Source organism: Oncorhynchus mykiss, chromosome 30 (assembly GCF_013265735.2).
Source record: "Oncorhynchus mykiss isolate Arlee chromosome 30, USDA_OmykA_1.1, whole genome shotgun sequence".
Taxonomy (NCBI): Eukaryota; Metazoa; Chordata; class Actinopteri; order Salmoniformes; family Salmonidae; genus Oncorhynchus; species Oncorhynchus mykiss.
This window is the reverse complement of record NC_050570.1, coordinates 29,667,706-29,679,994: the sequence shown is the minus strand read 5'-3', so window position 1 is coordinate 29,679,994 and position 12,289 is coordinate 29,667,706. Positions and strand designations below refer to the sequence as shown.

Below are 12,289 nucleotides of genomic sequence, written 5' to 3'. Positions count from 1 at the left end.
CTCCCAAGTGGCACAGCAGTCTTAGGCACTGCATCTCGGTTCAAGAGGCTTTACTACAGTCCCTGGTTTGAATTCAGGTTGTATCACATCCGACCGAGATTGGGAGTGCCATAGGGCGGCGCACAATTGGCCCAGCGTCGTCCGGGTTAGGCCGGGGTAGGCCATCATTGTAAATAAGAATTTGTTCTTACCTGACTTGCCTAGTTAAATAAGGGTTCATTTTTTTTTTTAAACAACTGGCGGCAACCACAGCGCAATCAATAGTAGGTGAACAGTGGCTGGTGCTTAAAATATAGCTAACTTTTTATGCAAATGTTGCACACCAACAGATGGAGAAAACTTACACCAGTCGAGCAATTCATTTCAACAATGATCTTCATTTTAATTTGACTTCACAAACAACAAAAGGACTTAATTGAAGTCTATATCTTGGACCCCAGACCTATATAAAATAACTTAACTGGCTGAAGTAGGCTATGAGGCTTAACAGCCTAATAGAAGTAGGATTTTTTTATTAGGCTTACTTACAATTGCAACTGGTCAAAAATGTAGCATTCTACATGAAACAGTAATTTAAAGAAACAAGTCTGCACGTTCAAACAAACAATGTAACTAATAATGAAAGCACACATTTGTAAATCTCAAACTCTAAAAGTAAATGGAAAGGTAGATACAAATGATGTGTGAAATTGTTGTAAAGAATGTAGCTCATCATGCAATTGTTTCCTATTAGCTGGTCAATAGCCCAGCTACTGTTGTGAAAACCCCTCATCTTGGAATGTATTCGATACTTAACTACTCTGAAGTGATACATTTCTAACTCAAAACAGCATTTCTTCATCAACATCTTTAAGCGTTCGTTAATCTTCTTTATCTTCTTCCTTTTTTTCTGTAGCAATTTTGATCAAATTGTTCAAGGGCCACGGTTGATTCGTCTGTGAAGATGATGTTATTGAATGTCTCACCGGCTTTGACGCAAAGTTCTTTGTTTGTCAGACGGATCATTGGGTTGAAACTACAGAACAGTACAAAACATGGTTAATGTTCTGATAATAAAAAAAAAATATATATATATATATATATATATATATATATATATATATATATATATATATATATATATATATATATATATATATATATATATATATAAAAATTCTAACCAAGCCTTTCCATAAGTCCACACAAGTTTCTTCAACTGTCTTCTGACTGTGATTAGAGCGATGTTAATGTTGTGCCGTGATGCCCGCAGATTACAGATTGCCTTTGCCGATCGCTCATCATCTTCATTCATCAGTGAGTCAATGGCTTTAATATTCATTGACTCACTCACGCGTTGAAAAGGCCGAGGAACGAGATGGAGTCACAATCCATGCCAGGCACACCTGTGAGCTCTGGAACTCCGGTCTTTGGTTCACCCTGACATTTCCATTCCTCTTCTGACAACAGAACTTGACCAACTGCTCACCAGGCACAGCAGGGGCCACCCGGACCATTATGCTGTTCTGCTATTCCATGGATGTGTACCCGAATAGAGATACCACGAGTGGGCACGGAATACATGGCCTTCCCGCTGCGGATGTCTATTTCAGCATTGTTTCACGCTGCTCTGGACAGGCATGGAGAAACAAAAATGTTTAAATATTCCATGATATTCTTAAGATATGTGTTGACTGAATGAGTGATGTCTGCTAAATAATCAGGTTAGGTTTCTTCAGAAATAAATACATCTAAATAACAAACTGGCTTTATTTACAAATGAGTGAGAATGTCTCACCCCATGTTCAAGAATTGCCTTTTTCTTGCATACTCTAGGTTAAAGGAAAATGAAATCTCCAAAATGTTGTTAATTTTTAAACAAAGCGATTATTATTATTAATGAATTTAGAATTATATAAAAGCCCCTTAGATATTCTCACCGATCCTAATGGACAATGCCCCTTAGATATTAATATAGAGTATAAATGTAATTATTGGAAGAGAGTCACATCATTGAAAAAATATATTTTTCGATATACTGTAGGCCTACCATAGGTGAATGAGTCTCACTAGTATTGAGTAATGTGCTGTTAAAAATGGTGTAGGTCTTATTTATTTAATGAGCATATTGAAGTTAGAAGCAAAAGCCTACAACTATTTTAGCACCGTTTTGCGCTGCTCTGAGGCAAGCATGGGGACTGGTCTTAATAAATCAATAAGATTTTTATTTTCACTTAATCTCCGTTTGGGTATTGGTTAGACTAGAAATAGAAAATTAGGGTGCAGAAATGTTATGCTCTTAAGTGTAACCTTTATTTAACTAGGCAAGTCAGTTAAGAACAAATTATTATTTACAAGAACAGCCTACTCCTTCCTCCCATGGTACAGCGTAATATTTTCCATTCCCATCCTTATGGAAACCCTGATGTTTTGTTTTTTTCTCTGAATAGAAACACCATAATATTAATAAAATTAATTAAGACAAATTTCTTCCTATCAATCCTATATACCTTCTTATTACAAAAAGGTTTTATATTCTCTGGTAATGCCAATATGGAAGACTATCAAATGCTTCTCAAAGATCACCTCTGGTGGTCAAACTAGCAATAACTTGCATTAACAGAAAAATGGCTGACAAATAGATAACGTGCCAAAAAAATGCTGCAGCAGCCCGCAAGGTGTGCCGCAGTATGACGTCACTTTTGAAGGAGGAACCACTGTTAATGCCACTGAATGCAAGTGCATCACGCAAATAAAAAAAAGAGAACTGCAATAACAAGGAGGTCCACTGCAAATAGGCTGAAACTTTTCGCTAAATTCCCTTCACGTGAACATAGCAACTTTGTTTCGTTAAATTCCTCCAAAGTGAATAAAGCTACCTTGTTGGTATATTTTCCACCCGTAATGGGTATCCTGGGGTAAAGTATAAACTTTTTACAGTTACCTCCTGCCATGGGTTTCCTGGGGTACTAAACGTACTAAATAAAACACATTCCTTTCCATCTTTTACCCAGATTTGAGCAGACATGTAGAGAAAAAAAATATATATATTTTTTTTTTAAGAAGCACCAATCAGGAGGATATAGACAGCTCGAGGGATGCTTAGATATGCAGAAAATAATTATGATGCCATGTGCCTGTATTGATTGTGTGTTATGGTCCCATGTACTCCATTGTAATTTGGATGTACTGTAATATCCTAGGCATGTTAGTGTAGTACATTAAGATGTGTAATTTACAGCATTCAGAGTGACACCCTCAATGGCTTTTGACCATGTAAAGAGGTATGAATAGTTATTCAACGGGTGGTTCTAATCCTAAATGCTGATTTGTTAAAAACGCATTCCAGCCGGTGTCTATTTCACAAGTTACCACAGGCTAAATCTATGATTTACTCTGTTCCATTTCACTGCGCAATCCACAGTCTCATAAACTTGCCAGTAAATGTATAAACTTGATCTCCACTAAAAAAGCATCTAGACATTATCTCACATTTATTTTAGAATTGCATTCATTTTCAACAGCAGAGATTTGTATAAACCTTGCTGTCTGTCTCTCCAACCTTTTCAATATTGAATTGGGATCTCCACCGTCCCATATAAAGTGAATGTGTCCGAAGGACACTGACAGCAAATTGAGCTGGTTGTCATAGCAACATACAGAACTTTTTTCAGTTGACTGGCTAAATCGATTCTTCTGCGAAAACTAAAATGGAAAAAGAGATGGCAATAATACACAGGCATGTATATTTGGAGGATACTGCATTGAATGACCTAGAGAAAAGCCGCAACAAAAATAACACAGTCAAGAACAATATTAGAATACAAACTGAGCTGTGTGTTGCTTCGGGGGCTGGCTAGCAAGAGAAGAAAAAAGTTGTTGACTTCAAAACTGTCACTAAGGATGAGTTTAACATCCTTCTCCGACAGTTTTATGGAAATATACGAAATGGGAAGGGGGAGCAGTACCGCATGTGTACTGGGACTCTGGAGTGGGCTCAACCAGTTTCTAAATGACCCACCCATCGGTCGCAGCTGGTGCCTTATGAAGGATACTGAATTTACCACTTTGTGTCATGTATTTCTGGCCAATTTCAAACAGCTAAGAAGGCAAGGAAAAGATATCACAAACAGCCACCCTCCCATCACCGATAAAGATGTGGCCCAGCTCCAAAACCCCCAGGATCTGAGTCCCGGTACACCAAGAGTTCTGGTCCAGAAAGGGTGGTTTGTCCGCCAGTTACATCTGGGTCGAAAAGGAAAAGAGGGGAACAGACAATTAGAGTTCAACTCATTCCTTGTAAAAACAGATGAGAATGGTCTAAGGTATGTTGTTCATAGCCTGTTTGTGTTATTTCTAAGTTGCACTCATAATTAGGCTACTCGAAAACAATATTATAACAATGTATTCTTTCTTTCAGATACACCACTCTCGCATATAACAAGGCCACAAAGAATCAGCTGGACCCAAGGGAGACACCCGTGTCAATATATCCAACAAACTGTCACATCCTGACCATAGAGAGCGTTTTATTCTCCATGTTGGTTAGGTCGGGGTGTGACTAGGGTGGGTAATCTAGGTTGTTTTATTTCTATGTTGGCCTGGTATGGTTCCCAATCAGAGGCAGCTGTTTATCGTTGTCTCTGATTGGGAATCATATTTAGGCAGCCATTTCCCCACTGTGTTTTGTGGGATCTTGTTTATGTGTAGTTGCCTGTGAGCACTCCATAGCTTCACGTATTGTTCATGCTTTATTGTTTTTTTGTGCGGTTCACTTATAATAAAAAATGTTGAACCGATTTCACGCTGCGCTTTGGACCGAATGTTCTTACGACGATCGTAACACAAACACTGGCTTCTCGGGCATTATCACTGAAGTCAGCTGTCATGGATAACAAAGGGAATGTATGGTTTAATTTGTTAAAATCAGCTCAAATGAACATCATGGATTGTGTTTCTTTTGTCTGAACAGTGTCCTGACTAGAGAGCACATGTTTTCTGCCAGGCAAAGTCACGCATCATAAGCGCATTGCTATGGATGTATCCAAATACATCTTACCTAGAAATCTGATTAAACAAATGCAGTTACTTTGTTATTCTGGCTGCACTTTTTGAGGTGACAGTAAATTAGCCATAGTTGGCTAGCTAGCAGGCAAGGGATTAGAACGTTGCCAGTCAATATGGCAATGGAACATTTAGAACGAACGACTGGGTCGCGCCCATAGATACAGAACAAAAATAACGATCGACTAGGTCTCGTCTCTAGCAACCCTAGATTTGTGTCGGGATTATTTCTTGTGGAAGGATGAATTAGTACAAATACATTTAAAAAAATGTTTTATGAAAATATGTCGATCATTATTTGGTGATCATTATCCGGTGTTTCATGGATATATTGGCACAGTTTGCCAGCACTCGACTTCGTCTCGGGCCTAACAACACCCGTGCCAATATAGCCAACAAACACCGGCTTCTCGGTCATTATTACTTATATAACCTATGCAGAAAAATGCACATCTTGTTTACATAGAATTAGCCAAAATGATGATGGTTCTAGATTGCAGGAAAAAGCTGTTTCAAGTGTTTGAAAAATGCTAAATTCTCCAACTTTCCCCTTCTACATCCTGCGTAATTCGTGCCCCCTCTAAAATAATTGGTGTATGATGCCCCTGTGTGGAGCGTTAGGTAACCCAAATGGTCCCTAGGGTCTATTCTATGAATCATACACTGATGATGCAGGTTGATTCATCCTCATCATCGCCAACTACGCTTTATTCATGCTCTGAGTCATTATGTTTGTGTACTGCACAGTCAGATGTTTTTTTCTCTAGGGTCATGTAAGAAGGATGGGCAATAAAAATGATGCATCTGTCTCTGATGACATTATGATGATATGCTGTACATGCAACTATGAAGGCAGAGCTGTTGTGTAGAGAGAGTTTATTGAAAAAGGGCTCAAAACAATGGGTGTGGTGAAGGGAGTTTCTGTTTCATTGTAGTGTGTGTTTGTGTTATTGCATCTGTTTTTATTGTACTACCCAAATTAATATTTGTCCTGTTTTTTCTCCTGAATGTGAGGTGCAGGTACAATATTATTTATCTTAAGTGGTTCCTGGTTCCAGTAAACTTTAAAATATACAGTATATGTGGCGCCACTGGAATGGGCTGTTTATCTGAGTCATTGTAGATCCTTGATATTCCTAAAAAAAAGGAAAGGTGATAGCATCTCCAGTCATTTACCGGAGATGCTATCAACCTTTCCATTTCTGGAATATCAAGGAGGTGTGTATATCCAATCAAATGTTATAATGATCATTGAACATGACTAAATAATCAAACCACATTTCCTTCCCTGAAACAAGCTTCATTTATCAATATTGCGTAGTTATTCTGAAATACTACTTACAAATTCAATTTAAAACGCATAGAAAAAGTGTGATTTATAAAACTTTTACACATGCCTCTAATTGAACAAATTACTGTACTTAATATCGATTATTACTGTAAGAAATGTGTGCCTGTGCATGATTGATAAATGAGGCCCCTGGACTTCTTGTATCTACAGTATGAGATCATCTTTGTTCAGGGGTTATTACTGTATTCTCATTTTATCTCCCCTGTTGTCTCCTGTGTGTGTGTGTGTGTGTGGTTGTCCAAGCAGCGATCATTAACAACAGACAAAGGAAGAGCATCCGCGCTTCCTTATGGTTAGTAAACACTGCCACACATACACGCACAAACATATGCATACAAACACATCCATGCATGCACACACACACCGACATGGACACACACACACACACAAACACCCGCTGGCCCATGTAAGTGGGAGATTCATTTTGTCCAATCAGACAATAACATCTTTTCAGAGAGCAGAAACAAACAAACAACACAAAAGACTTGTTTGATATCAGGGATGTTGAAAAGTAATTTCCCAGCTTCACCCTCCATCTCTCACTCTCCTATATTTCCCTCTCTCTTTCTCTCTCTCACACCCTCCCTCTCTTCCTATTTTTCGTGCTCCTTCCCCATCTCTCTCTCTGTATCACCCTCTCTCACACACATGCGTGCGCATACACACACACACACACACAGTCTCGAGGCCATGTCATTGGCTGAGTAGGCTGATGACAAGCCTCAGTCTGGAGGATAAAAGCTCTCTGCTCCCTCACTGCAGACACACTCTGTTGATATCTGTCCAACTGCACGCCTCAACTCAAAGGATTTACTTACCTACACTACGTACCGCTCTCTGCATCCACATCAACTATGTGCAAAGGACTAGCTCTGTCTTCCACCTGCCTAGAAAGGTACATACAACTCTTCACTGTCGCTGTCTCTGGCATTTGGATTAAAGGATTAAAGGGGATTATTATTTGGCTTTCCAGCTTCTGTGATGATGAAAGTGAAGGCGGTTTTAGTGGATTCTAAATTTAGACCTTGCAGCGATGAGACATGTCTCGATTTGTTAATGACTAGTTAGTATCAAAATATTGTACTGAACAAGGACTCAATTCAAGGACTTGTGCATTATTTATCTTACCTATGATATTATTCTCTCTTCTTAGGGCCAAGGAACTGAAATCAAGAATGGTCAACTTTCTGCAAAAATCAAACTGGAGTCTATCAAGCTGCAAAATAGGCAAAACTAGACCTACTCTGGAAGAATGCATGAGGTGGAAAGAGTCTTTCGAAAAGCTGCTGTCCAATAAACGTAAGTAAACCTTACTCTTCACTGCACACACACATATACACACACACACAATTAGTTCTGCAGAGATGCGACGAAAATAAACCTTTATTTCTGCACTTAGGTTAGAGTAGGATATTTTGTCCCATTTAAAAATGTTATATATATATATATATATATATATATATATATATATATATATATATATATATATATATATATATATATAAATATATTGTTCCATTTTAGCCCCAGGTGCTTATAGAGTATTACTGGGAGCTTGCTAATTACGAAGATAAGAGATTTGATCCTCACAACATAACACAGCCGCTGCTGTAGAATACACATGCTGGCACAGTTCTGGGGGTTATTCCACAAGATACAGACAAATGCATACACTTGTACACACATGTAGAGACACACACACATGTACACACACACTAATGTACACACACATACCCACACAGTAGGTAATGCAAGGACACAGATTCTAGGATGGCCTACTACATAGCATCATTGTTATTGAACTGTACCAATATCAATCTCTCTCTCACTTTCTCTCTCTCTTCATCAGATGGACTGATAGCCTTCACAGATTTCCTGGTGTCAGAGTTTAGTGAGGAAAACATTGCGTTCTACTTTGCCTGTGAGGACTTCAGGAGCACTAAGTCTGCTGCCAAGCTGGCCGCCAAAGCCCAGAGAATCTATGATGAGTTCATCTGCACCGACGCCCCCCGAGAGGTATGCATCCCTCAAAAGCCTGCTTTATTCTCCCTCACCAATGACATTTTTATGGCATCCCAATTTCAGTCATCTTTATTACAACTATAATTTACAACTATAAATAAAAAATAACACATCTTCATTCAGACTGCAACAGCTGACTAAACTCTCTCTCTCCATTCTCTATCTCCAGGTGAACATTGACCACGAGACTCGTGACATCACCAGGGCCAACCTGAAAGATCCATCTACGTCCTGTTTCGACATGGCCCAGCACAGGATCTATCTTCTCATGGCAAAGGACTGCTACCCTCGCTTCCTCCGTTCCCCAGCTTACAAAGACCATATCAGCCAGCTCTGTGCCAAGTGCACATCCACATCCAAGAAGGCGTGAACTAGTAGCAGTGGACCTAGTGTGGTCATCTAAAGTTTGAACAGAAAAGGAACTTATCGCCGTTGAACGTTGACCAGTCGTGAAGCCTTAAGATGGGAATGTCTACAGATGGAGATGGACAGATGTCTCGTCATGAACGGACAAGAGATGGGTAAATTCTGATGCCAGCTATTTTGAAAGATGAAGACTGTCAATCACCATAGAGCTCTGGAGGAGAGAAAGAGAAAAGACAGACGGGGTGATACCCCATATGGACAGAAGTTGGGACAAGAACTGAGATGGCAATATCCCCACATGATGTGGACTATCATTAGTGAATGTGCAAATTATGCATTGACAATGAGTTGGAATTTAACAATTAAAGGTACACTGATATAGTGTCTCATTCTATTGCATCAATGTCTAACTGTGTTCGTAACTAGACATGTTTAAGGCTGGGTATGTTACTTTGTAAATGTAATCCATTACAGTTACTTGTCCAAAATTGTAATCACTAAAGTAACTTTTGGAATACATTTAGATGACTTTCCCCTTAAGAGGCTTTAGAAGAAGATAAAAAGGATCCATCAAACGCATTTGGTGTGTCGTCATAGTGGTCTCTGACTTGTGGTCAGACTCACTAAGGTGGAACAATTAAACTTGAGCCTTTTTTTCAATGCTGAATTGATTGTCATTGAGAAAACAGAAAGGTGTAAATGTCTTTTTTCCTCAAACATCCTTGCTGAATTTAAAAGTAATGTGTGAAGTAATCATCGAGTTCTTACAAAGTACCTGTAATCTGATTAGAATATTTTTGCTGGTATCGTACTGTAACTGATTACAGTTGTAGTTTGTTTTTTGTAATCAGATTACATGTAATTGATCGCATGTAATCAGTTACTCCCGAACTCTGAATGTTTTCTACATGCAAATTAGTATTTATACTATTTATTAATTTCTACTCGGTTCTGTTGTCTCTGTGTTAAATTATGTATTTAACAAGACAAGGAGAGGAAGAAAAAACTGCAATACATTTATACTGTTGTCTGATACTGTTGTTGTTTTTACATGACAGAAAGAATATGCTAAGTTATTTGAATAAAAAACGAATATTTGAATATTGACACTGTGTCTGTGTCTTACTTTTGATTATACCACTTCCATACGCAAATGGGTGATATGAGTCAGTGACGGTCAGAGTTTGAGAAGATTTGCAGACACCCAATATTGATGAGGTAAATGAATAGCAAAGTCGAGATACATGATTTTGACAGTGTAGTACAACACTGTTTAAAAAAAATACTAACATTCTCACTGCATGATTAATATGAAGCATACACAGAATTATCCATTGATTTTAAACTTTTTATCCTCGGATACTAAACAGAGCCTATCCTTAAGAAGCCAGGCAGCATCCATCTCAATGCGATAGGATATCCGACTTCATTTAATAACACTGCTTCCTCTCTCCGGATGATGATAGAACATGTTTACTCATACTCTATCATTACTATGATTACTATGAGCCTGTGATTATTTTTATTAAGCCCACTCTACAGTGAGATGAACTAGCAGGTATCACGCCATACACTGATTGGGTCACCAAGGCAACTGTTCGGCCTCTATTACAAAGCATCAGGAACACTAAATGTTCTTGTCAGCTAACGGACAATGCTTTTGTCTCATTGTGCGTTGTATGTGCATTGTGTTGACTATGTGAGCTTTCGTTTCACTTGGTGTGAAATGGAAGTTAGTTCTTGGAAACAGGAAATAAAAGGGAGATAGTGTGAGAGCATCTACGTAATAGAGAGTCATAAAGCCTTGTTAGTCATAATTGTTTGGACAAGTCATCGATCTTTGACAATAAAGGACATAAATCAAGCTAGCGTTGTGACAGGGCTGCTACAACCACACCAGCCATCTAACATATCCACATTGGTTTAATACTCCTGCTGAGATTATGTAAAACCGTTTTTATAACTTAGTTAATGTTGAGGCCACAGTATTATCGCTATTACATGTCAGCATAGCCAAAAATAATTTGGGTACTTGTTTAGATTGTTATAGCAATCCTCACATAAAAACGTAATTGGAAGGAACGACGTTTAACAGGCTTTTTACATGGATCACAAAATAAAATCATGATGAAAGTGGCCAATTAAGCCCTTTTTAGAGCTAATCATGCCTCCTGTAAGACCCTATCACCGGTGAACCATACATGGTACAGACAACATCTTGGTGTCAATATAGTCCTTATAGTGTGCTCTAAAATATGGAGTATTGCTACATTATGGATAAACATTCAACATTTAAAAAATGAATTATTAATATCTCAAAAGTATTTAGTTATTTAGTTATTTATTTATTTTAGTTAGTAGTTATTTAGTTATTTTTAGACATATTGTTTGGAACAATATACTCTTAAAGCACATCAAACTGCCAGAGTGAGCTCCCTGCACTTCTCAATCAATTATCGATTTTATACATAGAAATGTACATTATAGGTCCTTAGCCAATCACAGCCCTCCAATATAATTTAATATTCAGCAAATCACCAGCAGAGGGAGCTCCCTTTGAATCAATTTTCCCATTGACTGTGTTGGTGGTGCTCATAAAATGTATCATCATTTTAAAAGTAGCAGAGAGCTCACTCTGGAAATTGTAAGTACTTATGTATGTATAAAAATTAACAACATGAATAAGGGTACTTTTGAAATATTCATAGTTTTAATGTTGAATGAATTAATGTGTCATTGTATTTCATAATGTAGTGATACGCCTATTAGTAGTATAATGACATAAGGGAATTGTCTGGTTCATGGGGGGAAGACATGTATAGGTCTAAAACATTGCCTAAAATGGCCACTATCATCATGATTTTCTCAAAAATGATTTGTGTTGCAAATGTAAAAAGCATTTCAAACATACTTCATCCCAATTAAATTTCTAAGTGAGAACTGCCAGACGATCTGAGATACAAAAACATATTTTCGGTATTTGCTGGCATGGAATCGCTCAATTACTCGGTACAAGTAAGTGCAATGTAATGACTATGTTGGTAGCCTACACAGTATTGCAAAGTACCTACTGCTAATGTGATAAGGATAGTTATCGGATTTTGACAATGGAAATTTTAAGTTTTCTTTTATTCAGCCAATATCTTAATGATACGTGTCCTAGTCACTGATACCATTTTTGTTATTTAAATGTTATCCGTGAGGAGTGGATCTAGTGCAGGTGGAACTCAGAGCTGCTGAATTTGATCTCAGTTACATCTGATCTTCTTGGGAACAAAATGTCCATTCATCTCAGCCGATGAGTGTCGATAAAGCTGGTTTTGTAAGCATATGCTGTTTGCCGAGAACTGTTCAGTGCAGTTGGGACTCTGAAGAGGGGTACTCAGGACTATTTTGATGAAGCCGCTTCAGCATCAACTCATTGTTGAAAATTCCCTTTAGTGGAGCACCAGGCAATGTTCTGACTGGGAAAGCAAGCTTGCAAACCAGAGATAACGGTTGTTTGAC

At 38.1% G+C, this 12,289-nt stretch overlaps 1 protein-coding gene across 1 annotated transcript; it reads left to right on the top strand.

The window, feature by feature from the left end:
- The first annotated feature begins 7,155 nt into the window (after nucleotides 1-7,155).
- On the top strand, nucleotides 7,156-9,882 carry LOC110521695 (regulator of G-protein signaling 16). The gene is made up of 4 exons (XM_021599474.2): nucleotides 7,156-7,289; nucleotides 7,548-7,693; nucleotides 8,244-8,410; nucleotides 8,586-9,882. The coding sequence occupies exons 1-4, from the start codon at nucleotides 7,249-7,251 to the stop codon at nucleotides 8,784-8,786; spliced, it is 555 nt and encodes a 184-aa protein (XP_021455149.2). The 5' UTR covers nucleotides 7,156-7,248; the 3' UTR covers nucleotides 8,787-9,882.
- The last annotated feature ends 2,407 nt before the right edge of the window (nucleotides 9,883-12,289 follow it).

Excerpts from the sequence above, each read along its gene's own strand:
- LOC110521695 (XM_021599474.2), top strand. The coding sequence starts at position 7,249 with ATGTGCAAAGGACTAGCTCTGTCTTCCACCTGCCTAGAAAG. Across the intron at positions 7,290-7,547 it reads TCTTCCACCTGCCTAGAAAG|GGCCAAGGAACTGAAATCAA; the intron begins GTACATACAACT and ends CTCTCTTCTTAG. Across the intron at positions 8,411-8,585 it reads GCACCGACGCCCCCCGAGAG|GTGAACATTGACCACGAGAC; the intron begins GTATGCATCCCT and ends CTCTATCTCCAG.